At 33.3% G+C, this 12,009-nt stretch overlaps 1 protein-coding gene across 2 annotated transcripts; it reads left to right on the plus strand.

Moving 5' to 3' along the window:
• The first annotated feature begins 160 nt into the window (after positions 1–160).
• sgll (sugarlethal) lies at positions 161–2,174 on the plus strand. 2 transcript variants are annotated; one of them, XM_014237482.2, is made up of 5 exons: positions 161–301; positions 400–456; positions 519–675; positions 738–1,194; positions 1,887–2,174. In XM_014237482.2, coding segments are annotated over exons 1-5 (738 nt in total). In that variant the 5' UTR covers positions 161–300; the 3' UTR covers positions 1,953–2,174. The 2 variants fall into 2 exon arrangements, with proteins under 2 accessions (XP_014092957.2, XP_014092958.2); XM_014237483.2 differs by having other exon boundaries at positions 200–456.
• The last annotated feature ends 9,835 nt before the right edge of the window (positions 2,175–12,009 follow it).

Here is a 12,009-nt window from a genome sequence, read left to right on the forward strand (position 1 = left end):
TGTCTCTGTTAACAATTTGTTAATGTTACAAATATACTGTAAAGCAATTTAACGTGTATATTCGCACAGTGTATGCTACTGCACGACAAATAAAGTTTTCAAAAAAGCTTTCAGCAGAGAGCTTAAGCAGAGAACGTCAGCTGTGCAAGTCACATATGAAATGACAGCACAAATGGAACTGTCAAAAACAGCTGAAGCACAGAATAGAACTGATAAAAATTGACCTAGTAAACAATCAATTACACAGCAAACAACCGATGAACCAACAGTCGTATCAAATCAGAAAAATAAAATAAACAAAGTAAGTGTTACATGCCTGCCAAAACAGCTCAAAGCCGTAATAAATTGAAGCAACATTTAACCTTACAATCACCTTTTTCTGCGTTTTTAACGGAGCAGTGCGATTACTACAGTTACTGAGTGTGCGTAAGATGTCATCGTCCGTGAACTTATCAGGTATTCAGTATAATATTTTCTAATAATTGCATTTTCATTTAAAATAATTAAATACTTTACAGCGCTCCGTCTAAAATATCGTGAGAAGAAAGAAGTTTTCCTCGAAGAAAATATCAAAGTAAAGCAGCCCATAAAGTTATTTTGCGAATGGCTAGAGGAAGCGGTGAAAACGGAGGAGCTGCTTGAGCCAAATGCCGCCTGCCTAGCAACGGTGAATAGGTAATAAACTCTAAAATAATTAAAATTATATTAGTTGTAAACACTTATTGATTTATCTACAGAGATGGCAAGCCCTCCAATCGCTTTGTGCTACTTAAAGATGTCACCGATGACGGCTTTCGTTTCTTCACCAACTATGGTAGCCATAAAGCGCTAGATATTGCCAGCAATCCAAATGTAGCAATGACACTATATTGGCTGCCACTGCGACGTCAGATACGTATTGAGGGCGTGGCAGAGAAGATATCCAAAGACGATTCACTCGCGTATTTTCATCAACGTCCGCGTGCATCTCAAATCGGTGCCTTTGCTAGCGAACAGAGTTCACGTATAATGTCACGTCAGCATTTGGATGAAATTGAGCAGGAAATCAAAAACAAATTGGGACCAGATGGCGAAGTACCGCTGCCTAATTGGGGTGGTTATTTAATACGACCACATACTATTGAATTTTGGCAGGGACAAACCGATCGCCTACATGATCGCATACAATTCCGTCGTGGGCCAGAAATTGAGAAGGTAAGGTTTTGCATATTGCAAAGTCTACTCAGCTCTAATGTAGAATATTCTAGCTAGATGTAACGAAAAACAATTTTTATTGTCTGATTAGATAAAGCACAGATTTGCTGAGTATGCATTGTCAATTGATGAGTATACTACTTTTGTTAAGAGAGTTTGATAGGGCCTAGTCAATATCAGAATATTACTAGTAAATGAAGAAGAATTTTTTTTTTCATAGGACCTGTTTATTGCCATAAGATGAACGGTTCTTACTATAATTGTTTTTTGTTTTTGTTTTAACGTCCATGCGGAGTTAAAAAGCAAATATGTAAAGAATAAAAATCTAGAGGCCATTGTAATAGCAATTATAATTATACTTACGCCCATTACATAACAAATTTTAAGTCAAACCTGTTCTCTTTTTGAAAACGACTAAATATCTCCAAATACAAAGAACGATAATTTCACACCGGTTATATGTGATTTTGGCGTATATGATGGCCAAAACCGAAACGGCACTCAATTCATTTGGCTACGGTAAACACTGACGACATATTTTTTTCTCCTTCGCCACTGATTAAATCAATTTATCTTATTTGCAATGGCTATATCTTTATAATAAATATTCTAATTTAGATTATTTAAATAACCGTAATATTTACTTATAAATATAAGCAAGCATATCTGAATGGAAACTGTTTTCATTTCAGGAAGTCGACGGCAAGTTGATACATAAAGGTGAAGACGGTTGGGTCTATGAGCGATTGGCACCTTAGAATTGACACTAGATGTGGCATGGACCTTCTCTTATATAAGTTATTTGATGAACGCGTGGTGCTGTGAAGCTAGAGTAAGGCTTCATTTGATGTTGCAAGCTCGAAGCCCAGAAAACTAGAATTTTGCATTTTTACTAAAAATAATTTATGTGCATAAAATTAGAAAAATTAAATTATTGATTGGCTATAAATAAAATAGGGATGCTATTTGGCATAAATGAATTTAAAGAAGATTTTTTATTAAGAGCTTCTAAGCCACATATAATTTAGCAACATAACAAATCTGTACTTTAAACACCGGTAGTTCTGCCGCACACACCTTAACAGCGGCCTAGTGACTTTTGTATCAGACCTTAAGATTTTAAAATTCACTCAAAATTTTTCGATTTATTAAAATTTGTAAAGTTTCTGTTATGCTATCGCATTAATAACCAAAATATTCACTGTAAAATCAATCAAAAATTATTATTCAGATGCCTCGTATACTGAGGTGTTTATATGGTAAAAAGTCAACGGAAAGTTATTTAAAATACCCAAGGAGTAGCGCAAGGTGACCGTGTTTTTCGGTACCTCAAACCTGCAATACACATTACCTCAGAGTTTCATCAAGTCAGCAAAATTGTATTCAAGCTATCGCGTGGACGCGCTAACGAAGGGATGTATAAAAATTATTGCATTCTTATATCTATCTCGATTAGTTTTAAGTTCAACAAACAAGTGTTATGTGAACAAAACTTTAGTGTATATACTCTGTGCGCAATATTGCGATGCAATCAAAGTGTGAGAAAATCCATCATTTTATCTCTATATTTAACGATTGCCACGAAACTTCTACTAAACAAGTTCAACCTTGAAAGAAGATTCGCAAAAATGTCTAAGCTATGTGCGTAATATGTACACACATACATATAATTTTAGGAAAAGATCAAATGTCGTTGTTTTAAAATGTTAGCAAATAATTTTTAGACTGAAACTTCAGCTGAGCTGTAATTTGCCGACAATATTCAATTACATATGTATGTACTAGTAAAACAAAGTAAAAGCTTTGAAAATATTTCGTGCCAATATTAGAAAGACTACTTACGCCAAGAACAAAATATATACTTATATAAAAGTATTGTATAACGCACATGTATTGTTGTTTTTACGTTAATTAAAAGTTTGCCGTTCGAAACCACTTATAATCTCTGCTAAAAATATACATACAAATTGTGTTGTAAAAGAGGTAAAGGTGTCCTTAGCAGAACGGGAAAATAAGGGTATCCGAAAACTAATGCAAGATTGGAATTAAATAGTAAACACAGTTTTTAGTCTTTTGTTTGTAATTTTTTTATTGAATCATAAGATAATTATTATTATGGAATAACACATCGGCCAAATAGCCGCCACGGCTTTACATATATGTACATACGCATTCGTTTATCGAAAATTTCCATGACTATTCTGCATAAATATGGCTGTGTTTTGAATAACCACATAAAAATAAATGTAATGGTGTTAATTCGGTAAAAAGAACTGGGTTTTCAAGTCACGATATCGAGTGTCAGTAACAGTCACTGCTTGACCAGCCTAATTTTTAATAAAGTATGGTCCAATTATGCCTCCAGCCCAAAATCCACACCAGACAATGACACATTGTGAATGCATTTGTTTTTCGACAATTGCATGTGGGTTCTCAGAATACCAAAAGCCCATCAAGGCGAAAATGTGCTTCATCGCTTAGGATGAACTGTCATATGTACCGCTCCATGTTTTACTAAGCCTAAACTGTCAGCTGTGTTTTTTATTTTTTGTCAACAATAAATTACCACATAAATGGCGGTTTATTGAAAACTTGCGTTGATTTTAGTACACCCTTTATTTGTGGACAAAACATACAAAAATAGGTATTAATACAGAATAAAATACTCGAAAGTAATAAAAAGGTCGATAAAAACTAATTGCTGAAAATTTCTTTGAAAATATTATAATATTGCTTTGCCTTATTAGCGAGTAATCGAAAGTCAACTTAAATTAGACCCCATAGCAGCGTTACGCTTGGATCTCAATCCCCAATTGTGCTAAATTTGTGTACAGAAAGTTATTATTTTACAAAAGAATGTTTCATAAATCAACGCTACTGCGTACATTTAACAGCAAAGCTTACTTTTTGAATAGCTTAATTGACGAAGTAGTCCAGTCATTTAAGCTTAAATTAGGTAAGAATCTCGGAATTCAGATACCCAGCTGTAAGTCTGTAAATACTTGTATATTGACACCCTAAAAGTTGTCTCAAAACCTACATATGGTAGGGTGTACGCAACTATTAAATTTCAAGGTCAAAGGTCACAAAAATCGGGTTTTTACGCTTTTTTTGTAAATATCTCATTTCCTATGGGTTTTTTGCTATTGGTATTTATTATCAATATTGTAGAATACAAAATTCTCTACAAATTTTGTTTAAAAATTTTTTCAAACGGTGAACCGTTTTCGAGATAGAGGGCTTAAAGCGCGCGGTCACAGCATCACTTCAGGTCAACCGGTGCCTCCGATCAAAAACGCGCCATATATAGTTGATGAACTATCGATAAATCAATGATTATAAATATTTGTCAATTTTTATTAACTATTATATTATATTTTATCATTTTTTCCTAACCTATCCACTTTTTATTCAGTATTAATTTATTTAACAACACTTACCTGCCCATGAAATTGCAGAATTGTTAATGAAAATATAGGAATTATATTTTAATTTAAACTTTATTAATATTAATAACTTCTTACATGATAAAAAAAAAATATAAAAAATATATTAAAAAATATCATTCAATACATTTATTTTTATTAAAAGTAAAAAAATGGAATAAAGAGTACAAAAACTACAATTTATAATTTTAATCATCTTCTTCCTCTTCATCGTCGTCTTCCGGCTGCTGGTAAATTTCAAACTGGTCTTTATTATCGTCTTCAACGACATTTGTTTCAAGTTCTTCCATGATTTCGGGGTCAAAAGCTCCATCTTCGTTAATGTCGCTCTGATATGGTATGTCGCTCAGATATGGTAGAGCATTGAGACAAGCTTGTCCATTACATTGGCCACAAGCTAAAGAGCATTGCAAGTCCGCTTTCCTGCATCCGCATCGCGAACCACAACCACTCTTGCAGTTGCAGAAAATTGTATTTAGCAAATGTTCTGGAGCAGGTGGTAAAATTGTCATAATAGGCTCCAGAAAATCGTTTCGAATTGCCCAACCCCATACCTGGGGTTCCAAATCATGTCCTAACCAAGTTTGAACTTGATAATATACACGTTCGAAATGTTGATGAGCAGCTGCACTTGTTGGTGGAATATTTGAAAGCTGCACAGGTTTATTAAGTTTTGTAGACTTGACGTAATGCATATAACGAAGATGATCGAGACTTTTCCCAGATTTCGGAGCATTATAGACTGCCAATAAGGTTTGAGTTCCACTCTCTAATAATCTCTGGGCCGAACAATTTTCTTCCTCAAATGCTGCAGCTAGTTCATCCAAATTGGTCAGTTTCTCAAAAACTTTTAAAAATGTTTTTTTTCCCTTTTTAAAAATATTTTGTCCTATTATTTACAAATTTACAGATTTTAAAGAAGATGCACTTAATTATATTCTAATTAAAATGTCATTAGTGTTAATGGGAATATAATTATAGTAAGATTTAAGTTTTTCCCTTCATTATTTTTTAATTTTAGGAAACGGTGATCAGTATTATTGAATAGATAAAGATTTAAGGCATGAAGAAAATGATAAAATATAATATAATAGTTAATAAAAATTTACAAATATTTATAATCATTGATTTATCGATAGTTCATCAACTATATATGGCGCGTTTTTGATCGGAGGCACCGGTTGACCTGAAGTGATGCTGTGACCGCGCGCTCTAAGCGCTCTATCTCGAAAACGGTTCACCGTATCAAAAAAATTTTTAAACAAAATTTGTAGAGAATTTTGTATTCTACAATATTGATAATAAATACCAATAGCAAAAAACCCATAGGAAATGAGATATTTACAAAAAAAGCGTAAAAAACCGATTTTTGTGACCTTTGACCTTGAAATTTAATAGTTGCGTACAGCCTACCATATGTAGGTTTTGAGTCAACTTTTAGGGTGTCAATATACAAGTATTTACAGACTTACAGCTGGGTATCTGAATTCCGAGGTGAACTTACTATAATGACTGGAAAGGCCACATGGATGGCCAGGATATATTTATGGTAAATATTTTTTATTTTTTTGTTGTCACAGGTGACTGGAAAGGCCACATGGATGGCCAGGATATATTTATGGTAAATATTTTTTATTTTTTTGTTGTCACAGGTGGAATCTTCAAAAGATATCGTCATATTGCAATATCGTCATATTGCAGCAGCATGCACGATTTGTTCTACTTATATACACTAGAGGTGCATCTCGTTTGGAATTACGTGCACCAGTTTTCCCGTTTGCGGGACATGCGAAGTAGGACGTCTACGTATTAAACCCATAACTCCATCTCCTATAACTTCCTTGCATGACTGCCTAAAGGCATTTCTTCGCAAAGAAAAGTTTTAGCCGGTTGGCTCTATGTGTTATTAATTCCACTACTTCTGGCTCATCATCTGTCTCTCACTGCTTCAATGCGTCTCCTTCTTTCTAAGCTCAATTGCGGAAAGGGCAGGCAACCTGGTTCAGCAGTTTTGGTCATTATTCTTGTTAGAGCTGTCGTCACCCTCGCCGCTTTCTCATACTGACAAAGGACTTGAGTTGGTTTTCATAGCAATTTTTACACAAATTATCGCTTGCACGGAGAATAGATGTACGAATGCATAAACAGGCAGATTCCGGAATTATCCGTTCTGTTATACTTTCAAATTTATTATACTGTGTGCAATATATTGTGAAATGACTAAGTCCAATTGATCCACAACTAAACAAAATCGTTCTATGGTTTCATTGGGAAGATTGTCTTCTACGCGAGCGGTGTCAGATTGTTCGATAATTTGGAAATATTATTGTATTATTGTGTTAGTTTTCTGGTTATGCTTTTTTTGCAGCAGTTCCCGCCAGAAAAACAGAGACTCGCTTAGTACAAAAAAAAAACGACAATACTTCACTCTCTAATTAAAGCGACTGAAATATATGAGTCGCAGCTTTAAATAAATCTTTCTAGTTCATTTCTACTTCATCTATTTTTACTATCCAAATTTTGTAAGAAACTGTACAAATTTCTGTGTGGAAAATAACCACGATTTCTCCTTGTTTTTAACTGAATTTTTTCTAATGTCGAAATTTGTTTTATTGCCGCTTGCTATGTTCTAATCGCCTTTCTAATTTCTAATAGTTTCAGCTGCATACCACATATGTTCTGTTAAAATGGATGAAGTGATAGTATAGTAATCATTTATATCGGCGTCTCTTCCATCCCAATACCTGTGGAACCAAAAATTTAGGAACCATCAGTCTGTCATAAATGTTGCTTTTATTTTTTGCCTGATAAAAACCTGGATTAATACTACATTTCTATTACATTAACTTTAATCTTTATTGAATCTGTTTTTTCTTATTATGTTATGTTTTTTCTTCTTCTTTGTTGTTGATTGTGAAAGTTTTACAATTAGTATCTATGTCATCGATGGGATATTGCTAGATAATTAACTATCAACAGTGCTGGCGGTAAAGTTTTTACCATTTTCGACGATAATTTGTGTAAAAATTGCTACGAAACTTTTTACTGAAGTCCTTTGTCAACCTCTGGATGAAGGAGGAGCGATGGTATTAACAGCTGAGAACATTGACGTGCAAGCATTGATTCGCAATTGGTTTGACAAATGATCAAGTTTAGCCCCGATAAGATTTTTACTAGACCTATGCATTGATTATTAATAAGGGTTAAATATTTGAAGATGCATCTACTCTAGAATTAAGAACATTTCTTACTGTACGTCTTTCATATTCGCTGATAGCTGACAAAGGCTATTAGCATAAATCCACAGACAAACTGTCGGCTCGGCAGTCTCATTATCGAATTCTGCATATAAAGAACATATAATTTAACTAGTTATCTAATAGAACACTAACGGATTGTAACAATAGTTGCCCAATTACAATGGTATACAATACAATTACTATTACAAGCTTTATCAGTGTGTTATACTTTTCACTCACTAGCCAAACTGTCGCCTCAATAGCCTCGTTATCAAACAGTCGTTTTGCTTTCATGTGACACGTGACAACTAACACAATAAGTAGGGTGGCAGTTTCTTCCTTGGGTGGCTTTGAGTCACCATACTCTCAATAAATGTTTGGCTCTTCGCTCGGTATTGTAGTATCTTATACGCCGCTTTTGCCAACTTTTTGTTTTGCTCACAATTGACACAATATACTAAACATATGTATACATATGTCACTGCATTGGTGACGCCACGCTGGACATTTTTCAATATCCTTACAAAAGACAATCGCCGACAAGCTTTGATTTATCTATGTATGGTATATATGAAAATGTGTGTAAGTATCTTCGATAAGAGTCAAAGAGAAGTGTCTGTAATGAAATTGTGTTGAGGCAATAACGAATGTCTTTGCAAAGAGAGTCATTGGCACCTGTAACCGACGCGGCGGCTAAGAAACATACAGTAAATAATTGTGTGAAAAAGCAAAGAGCTAAAAGGAAATAGTGTTAAAAGAGCGCAGCAGCAACATGTTTGTTCATGCGCACATTGCCGCCTCATCCCACTTCTTCTTGCTTGTGTTGAGTGCATGAACCTTTGAGATTTTTTTTACTTTTTTTACCAACAGTAGTACGTTCTATAGACACACTCGTATACATATAGCACGTAGTGATATTTGTAAATTGTATTGGTGCTTCGCAGCAGCAAGCGGTATATAAGGTGTAACGTAAGGAAAAGTGACAAAGCGCGCAAAGAACAAAGTAAAAAGCCGACAAAGTTGCAAAAAATGACAAGGGTTGTATGGGTTTTTCCTAGTTATATCTTACAAGAATGCCATTTTGCAAAAATTTCTAAATAAATTGTATAAATTGATAGCATCAGGTGTTGATTGCGTTGCAGTAAGCAATTAAGCATTTAGTTCTGCTTGCCTATATTGCGTTACCTTCGTCTGGAGTAATTCAAGCTTGCCTAATTTAATTAATTATAAGAGAATATAACCACGTTTCATGAACCATTATAAAAATTTTTTCACAGTTCGTATAAGCTGTGTTTTCTGAGAGTCTAATATTCCGGTGTTGAACAATATCCTTTACTGTTTGCAATCGTTGCAAAATATATCTTCGAATAGGCGTCACTTCTTTTTTCATTGTAACAAAACTTTTAAGGCCAATAATGCTTGATGAGATGAGTGCTCTAAGCTATGGAAACAGGTTTGTCGTTTTTAGTGCGAACTCACCAAAGACAAAGTATTTTTCAGCTCTTTGTTAACAAAAAAAAAAAAAAAACCTAAAATATTTCAGAATAAGTGAGACAAAGTTCAGCTATATGCCTCAAAACCTTTAAATGTTATTCGATAGACGGAAAAACCCTGCCAGTAATATTTTTGTTGTCTATCTATGCACCGTAAAAACAATTTCACCACGTTCTTGTCTTTTCTATTATAATTTTCCTTTTTCTTGCATTTAAAGTGCACAAAAGCAACAATCACGCACCCCAACAGTCGGCAAACCCACCGACTCAGCATTATTCGCTAATATCCGGCTTCACAATGCAGACATGGATGGCACGTTTTTTCGACTCCTTTTTAACCATTATATTCGTAATTCTTCATATTATATTGAGTGCGAGCGATTGTCTATAGGCAAGCAAATGAGCAGGCATCCTGCCAGGTAAACCGGCCGATACGAATGAGAGGGTTGTATGTGTAGACGAAGCAGACGCAGAAGAGAGTAGATGAGTTGTGTACACTAGCAATAGCTAGCTTCTATATTAGCCGGAGTTCACCACACATACGCACGTGCACACGCTTACGTTTATGTGTACGAAGTATCACCAGCGCAAGCAAGGGAAGTAAAGCAATAGCAGTAAAAACGTTGAACTAGACAGTTGCCCAGTGGCTGTAAGGCAAAGTTGACTGCGATTTTTACGTTGCTTTAATGTCGCGGAGTTTTCATTTACCATACATAAATATACTTTTTATACACAAAAACTTTATGCACTAATTTAAAATAATTCTAAATTAGCTTAAGCATAACTCAAGTATGGTAAAAGAAAATAGATTATTGAAATATCATTACTAAGTGTATTTAGCGGTGGATTTGTTAACTTAAGCAGGAAGAGTTTTCCCAAGTTCAACGTATACCAAGTGGATACAAAAGTGTTACCAGTAATATAATAAATTTGAAAGCACAGCTAAGAATTAAGTGCTAGGAACGTGTATAAGCAACGCAAAGTTGTTGCAGTTTGTATATAAAAAGCTGCTAAAAGCCGCTGCTATAACTAAAACTTCTAAAACTAGGCTAATTTTATTGTTAGAACAGCGTACGTCATAAAGTAGGCTAAAAATTTGTGTTATATTGCATTATATTTGTAGTGGTATGCCTTAGCCATGTGCTGCGCTCAATTTATTATATTATTGTTATAATTTAATACGAAATATATAATTTTAAATATAATTAAAGATCGCAAAATTTACAACAAAAATTTAATTAATAAATTTAGCTCGAGTAGTGTATCTTGCACACGCCTTCCACAATACTAACTGCTAACATTTTACAAAATTAATAGAAACATATGAAAGTTATAGTTCAAAATTCAATTACAGAAACAAAATTCGCTCACTCACTGCCAGCGGAATATATCAATTAAAATAGGTAAATACAACAAAAATTGCTTAGCATACATACAGATGTATATATGTATGTGTAAAAAGGTCATTCCTAATAAGTGACCATAAATTGAAGTGAAAGAATTGGCCAGCAATGCAAAAAGGAAAATTTCAACACAGCTGAGCACGAGGTATGGCCACCTGCGGCTGCTTGTCATGCTCGTAAATATGTCAATCGGTATGTAGCGAAAAAGCACGAACAAAAACACACATAGAAAAAACGCATGCAGGCATACAAGCAGATAATACAAATTGCAGCACAAACAGAGGTGCATTCAAAGTTGAACAATGAAATGAAAAAGCTGCACTCAATGCCGCTATTATTTGCTATACAAAGCTAAGGGATCGAAAAAAGACACGCATACTTGCTTGATTGTGCGTAAAATGTGAAAAAAACACTATTTTCATAGAATAGTGTAGTGAGTTGTTTAATTAAAAATGGTATTTTTCAAAGAAAAAATTGTGCTTTTAAAGAACAAAGGTCGGTTAATTGTTTTTTTATAGTTTGCGAAGAATAAGTGTTCGACAAAAAATTTCTCACATTTCTGAAACTAATTATATGTAGCGAAAAAACATATGTATGACGTTAAGAATAAAAAATTTGATTTAAAAATAGAAAAAATTTTTTTTTTAGCATATTTTAAAGTGTTATTTTAAAAACAAGATTGTGAGTTTTTGATTCAAAAATCTAATTTTGAAATAAAATTTTCGTTTTCTAATTCGACGTTGGGCTTACAAATTAAAAATCTAATCAAATGGTTTGGCATTAAAAACTGAAAATTAAAGATTTTATTTTTTATATATAAAAAATTTTTATTTTTTAATTTAAGTGTGTATTTTTTGCTGAGCGTATTGATGATGATGGCTGTGTGCGATTTTAAAACAGTAGTACACAAAGTACACAAACATGAAACATTTTTAATTATAAAACAATATATTTTTTTTATAAATTCTTGATTATATGCTTTTAAGCTTTAAATTTTTCAATGCGAATTTGGAGTAAATTTTAAAAATTAAAATTAAAAAAAATTAAAAAAAAAACAAAAATTAATTCAGTTATTTTTTGTTGCAATATTTGCAATCATTATTAAGAATTAGTGCAAATTGCATTTAAAGTAATTACCGCGTACTTCGATTTCTTTTAAAGTTTTAAGTTTAAAGAAAAAAATTAAATGAGCGTAAACTTTTTATATAAAATCGTTTAAGCCATAAAAAAGTAT

This window comes from Bactrocera oleae, chromosome 2 (genome assembly GCF_042242935.1).
Source record: "Bactrocera oleae isolate idBacOlea1 chromosome 2, idBacOlea1, whole genome shotgun sequence".
Lineage (NCBI taxonomy): Eukaryota > Metazoa > Arthropoda > Insecta > Diptera > Tephritidae > Bactrocera > Bactrocera oleae.

What these genes read in the sequence shown, in the direction of transcription:
- sgll (XM_014237482.2), top strand. An exon ending in ATCGTCCGTGAACTTATCAG is followed by an intron (nt 457 to 518) that starts GTATTCAGTATA and finishes AATACTTTACAG; the next exon opens with CGCTCCGTCTAAAATATCGT. An exon ending in GTGGGCCAGAAATTGAGAAG is followed by an intron (nt 1,195 to 1,886) that starts GTAAGGTTTTGC and finishes TTTTCATTTCAG; the next exon opens with GAAGTCGACGGCAAGTTGAT.